Source organism: Myotis nattereri (assembly GCF_964212035.1).
Source record: "Myotis nattereri genome assembly, chromosome: 15".
Lineage (NCBI taxonomy): Eukaryota > Metazoa > Chordata > Mammalia > Chiroptera > Vespertilionidae > Myotis > Myotis nattereri.
In genome coordinates, this window is record NC_138090.1 from 40,009,975 (window position 1) to 40,014,584 (window position 4,610).

The window sequence follows — 4,610 nt, forward strand, 5'->3', positions numbered from 1 at the left end:
AGATCAAACCAGGGCTGGGCACCTGACCCCGAGATGTGGGACAGGCCAGGACACGGGCCAGTGGGGGCTGGGGGCCAGCCGTTGGCTCTAGAAAAGGGGCTTCCCCCCTGGGGAGCAGGGTGGAGGGACTAGGTAGGCCCAGTGCATCGAGGTCAGTCACCTGGACGGACAGACAGGTGGACGGCGGAGGCGCCGAGCAGGCTCACTGCATGTAGGAGTAGCGCCAGTCCCCCCAGAGGTTTGTGGGTCTCCTTGATGATCTGGGGCGACGTCCACCGCAGTATGTAGCCGGGCCTCCCGGGCTTGTCGTTGGTTCCAGAGGCTCGGGCTCCCCCAAAGGGCTGCTGGCCCACCACGGAGCCAGTGGACTTGTTGATGTAGAAGTTGCAGGCAGCGTTCCTCAGCATCTCGGTGGCCTCCCGGACAACGTCCTTATCCTGGGCGAACACTGCCCCCGTGAGGCCGTAGCTGGTAGTGCCGTCCACCAGCCGCAGTGTCTCCCTGTGCTTGTCGGGGCAGACGTGCACGGTCAGCACAGGCCCAAAGACCTCCTCCTTCGTGATGGGCTCCTGAGGGTCCTTGCTCTCCTCAGTGCAGGGCTCCACGAATAGCCCACAGAGTTGGCACACTTGCCGCCCGCCAGGACAGTGAGGCTGGGCGAGGAGCGGGCGTGATCCAGCCAGGACTTGGCATCAATCACTGCAGAGAAGAAGGTCCCGAAGTCTTCTGCAGGGTCGCCCACTTTGATCCTGCTGTGCTCCTCCAGCAGCCGCTTTTTGACCTGAGGCCACAGCGAGTGAGGCACGTAGAGGCGGGAGCAGGCTGAGCACTTCTGGCCACTGTACTCGAAGGCTGAGCGCAGGGTCCCGCTCACCACGCTGTCCACGTCCGCTGAGCGGTGCACAAAGTGGAAGTTCTTCCCACCGCACTCTCCAGCCAGGCGTGGGAAGGTGCGAAAGCGATCCAGGTTCTGGGCTACCTGCTTCCACAGGTTTTTAAAGGCGGGCACGCTGCCTGTGAAGTTGATGCCACACAGGTGCTCTGAGCTGGTAATCGTGTCCCCAAATGTGGGTCCATCAGCTGGCACAAACTGGATGATGTTGGGGGGCAGGCCAGCCTCGCGGAGGATGCGGTATACGGCGTAGCTGGCCAGCATGACCGTGTCGCTGGGCTTCCAAAGGACCACATTGCCCATCAAGGCCGGCGCCCCCGCCAGGTTGCCGCCAATCGCAGTGAAGTTAAAAGGGGAGATGGCCGCCACAAAGCCCTCCAACCCCCGGTACACCACGCTGTTGGTGCTGGGCGGCACGCTGGCCGGCTGCTCCCCCTCCAGCTCCACAGCAAACTTGGCGTTGAATCGGAAGAAGTCCATCAGCTCGGTCGCCGCGTCAATCTCCCCTTAGATCACTGCCTTACCCTGTCCCACCATGGTCTTGGCAAGGACCTCTGCCCTGCCCGGCCCGCTCAGCGTGTCTGCTGCCTTCAGGAAGATCTGGGCCCGGTCTGTGACAGGCTTCAGGTCCCACTCCTTCCTGGAGGCCAAGGCAGCCTCAAAGGCTTTGTTGAGCAGGGCCTTGTCTGCATAGCAAAACTTGGCCACCTTGTGTCCATGGTTAAAGGGGGACACCTGGTACTGCACGTTTGAGGTCCACACGTCCTCATCCCCTACCACGCATGGGATGGGTTCGGTCCGGCCCTTCAGGTCCTTCAAGGCCTTCTGCAGTGCATCTCGCTCGGGGCTGCCCTTGGCGAACGCCAAGATGGGCTCGTTGGCCACCTTCAGGGAGGAGGCGTGTTTCCATCGAAGCCTGGCCCCAGTCCAGGGGCGGGCCAGCAGGGCGCGGCAGCATCTCCAGCTCGCGGTGTGCAGCTCGCGGTGTGGCTGTTCTCGGGTATGTTTCTGAGTACAGATGAGATGAATGGATAAAGAAGATGTGATATCGATAGATAGATAGATAGATGATAGATAGATAGATATAGAACTTTATACACACACACACACACACACACCCACAATAGAATAGTGTTGTGTCTGCCATGAGGAAGAATAAAATCCTGCCATTTAGAACAACATGGATGGACCTTGAGAGCATTATGATAAGTGAGATAAATCAGACAGAGAACAATAAATACTATATGATACCACTTATATGTAGAATCTTAAAAAAAATGAACTCATAGAAGCAGAAAATAGAATTGGCAGGGTAATGGATGAAGAGGGAGGAATGGGGAAATGTTGGCCAAAGGAACAAACGTTCAATTTTAAGATGAATAGATTCTGAGGATCTAATGTTCATCATGGCAATAATAATTAACAATACTGGACCCAGCCAGTGTAGCTCAGTGTTGAGTGTCGACCTATGAACCAGGAAATCATGGTTCAATTCCTGGTCAGACCATATGCCAGATTGCAGGCTTGATCCCCAGTGTGGAGTATGCAGGAGGCAGCTGATCAATGATTCTCTCTCATCATTGATGTTTCTATCTCTTTCTCTCTCTCCCGTCCTCTCTGAAATCAATACAAAAATATATATTTTTAAAAATTAACAATACTGTATTATATACTTGAAAATTGCTAAGAGAGTAGGTATTAAATGTTTTCACCATGCCTGACTGGGTAGCTCAGTTGGTTAGAGCATCGTCACAATATGCCAAGGTTGTGGATTCGTCACCAGTGAGAGCACATACAAGAATCAACTAATGAATGCACAAATAAGTGGAACAACAAATCAATGTTTCTCTCTCACACTCTCTCCCTCCCTTCCTTTCTCTCTCAAATTCGATAAAAAATAATTTAAAAAAATGTTGCCCTGGCCGGTTTGGCTCAGTGGATAGAGCGTTGACCTGTGGGCTGAAGGGTCCACAGGTGGCTCCTGGGGATGACACATGCGCAGAACTCTTAGTATAATTGGTAGAATGCACCCTCGTGCACACAGGTTTGCACACAGGTTTGCACACAGGATTTACCTGTGCACTTAGTGCTAGCGCATGTGCACACCTGTAACTGCACTTTGTGGTTATTCCAATTTTTCTTCGAGCAGCGGAGCTGAGACCGGTCTGAGATGTCCAGGTAGCCCATAGACAGTAGTGTCCCACAGATGGACACAGCACAAAGCGAGGCAGTGACCCACAGGCGGAGGTAGGAGGCGAGAGGCAGGACCAGCCCAGGCATGGCCTGGAGAGGCCAGGGAAAGTCCGATGGTGGCAGCCAAGGAAGCCCGGCTGGCAGGCTGGCAGGAATCTCCAGATGGTTGACAGAGCCCACAGAGGAAGAGGGTCCTGGGAGCAGGCCCAGATCCAGATCGGAGAACCAGCCAGACCTGTCTGCATTGCAATATCGTTCTAGGGAAGAATTACCAGCAGTAATTGAATTACGGCCACTATGTGGAAAACTACTTGATTGCTCCAGGTATAATATAGGAGCTTGAAGAACAATGCAGGTGATTTGTGAAAGCCTGCAGAGTCCAGAAGCAGTGTTTCATGCTTGTGAGAAATGCTCACCTGTCCGAATTCAAATAACAGATCGGAAACATGAAGAATGGTGGAAACGAGACTTTTAATACGGTCTTGCAGGAGCAGGTGTCTGGTTGAACAGGCACACTTGGAGTAATGATCACAGGCTATTTATCCCTAGGCTGGGAGAGTCCCTCCTCTGGTCCTCACTGGCGGAGTACTATGGGGTCAGCAGCTTTTCCCATAGTCACCGAGGGCTTATTGTCTCCTATTGGGTTATTTTTTTTTTAATGGGCTGAGGCTGCCCTGACCGGTTTGGCTCAGTGGATAGAACGTCGGCCTGCGGACTGAAGGGTCCCAGGTTCGATTCCGGTCAAGGGCATACACCTTGGTTGCAGGCACATCCCCAGTAGGAGGTGTGCAGGAAGCAGCTGATCGATGTTTCTCTCTCATCAATGTTTCTAACTCTCTATACCCCTCCCTTCTTCTCTGTAAAAAATCAATAAAATATATTTTAAAAAATGGATGAAAGAATGAATGAATTAAAAAAAAATGGGCTGAGGCCTTTTCTAGTTGTCTCCACCTCCCTTTGTCTGGTTGTAGCAGGCGGATCTTCCTGGAAAATGTGCTACTGGTCACATACACAGTTCTTTGTTCTTGTACCCTCTTCCCTCCTCCCCACATACTGTTTGCCCCAGAAAAATACGACTGGCCACATGCCGTTAGTTTTCTCTAAAAGTTGGCTATGCTGAAGATGGATCACAGAGGCCTACTTCCTTCAATGCTGCCTATCAGCAGAATCTTCAGAGGATCAATTTTGATATTTTAACATTTACTGTAGCTCTGAGTGCATTTGGTTATCTGATAGAAGAACTTAGTTGTGATAAGTTTATCAGTAGAATATAGTGATGAAATGCCGGGAGCCGGTCCATCCTTGCTGTTTCAAAGGACCTGGCATATATGGCATACCGTTCTTAATATGTTTGCTCACCTTCTTGGCACTATATGTTTTAACCAAGGTCTCTGAGAAAGGTTGTTTTCCAAGGTAGGGATTTTCCCCTGAAGTTAGGGAGGGAATAAAACCTCTTAACTAAGTGCCAGGCGGGTAATTAATCACTTTAACTATGAACAATCATGCTTAAGCTACATAATCTTTA

General features: G+C 51.6%; 1 protein-coding gene across 1 annotated transcript; it reads right to left on the reverse strand.

Annotated features, from left to right (window-relative positions):
- Positions 1 to 202: 202 nt before the first annotated feature.
- Positions 203 to 3,172, reverse strand: LOC308530591 (delta-1-pyrroline-5-carboxylate dehydrogenase, mitochondrial-like; the record flags this gene model as incomplete). The annotated part of the gene is given in 5 exon segments (XM_081107306.1): positions 203 to 232; positions 234 to 607; positions 610 to 1,399; positions 1,403 to 1,900; positions 2,999 to 3,172. Coding segments are annotated over 5 exon segments (1,866 nt in total).
- Between the last annotated feature and the right edge of the window lie 1,438 nt (positions 3,173 to 4,610).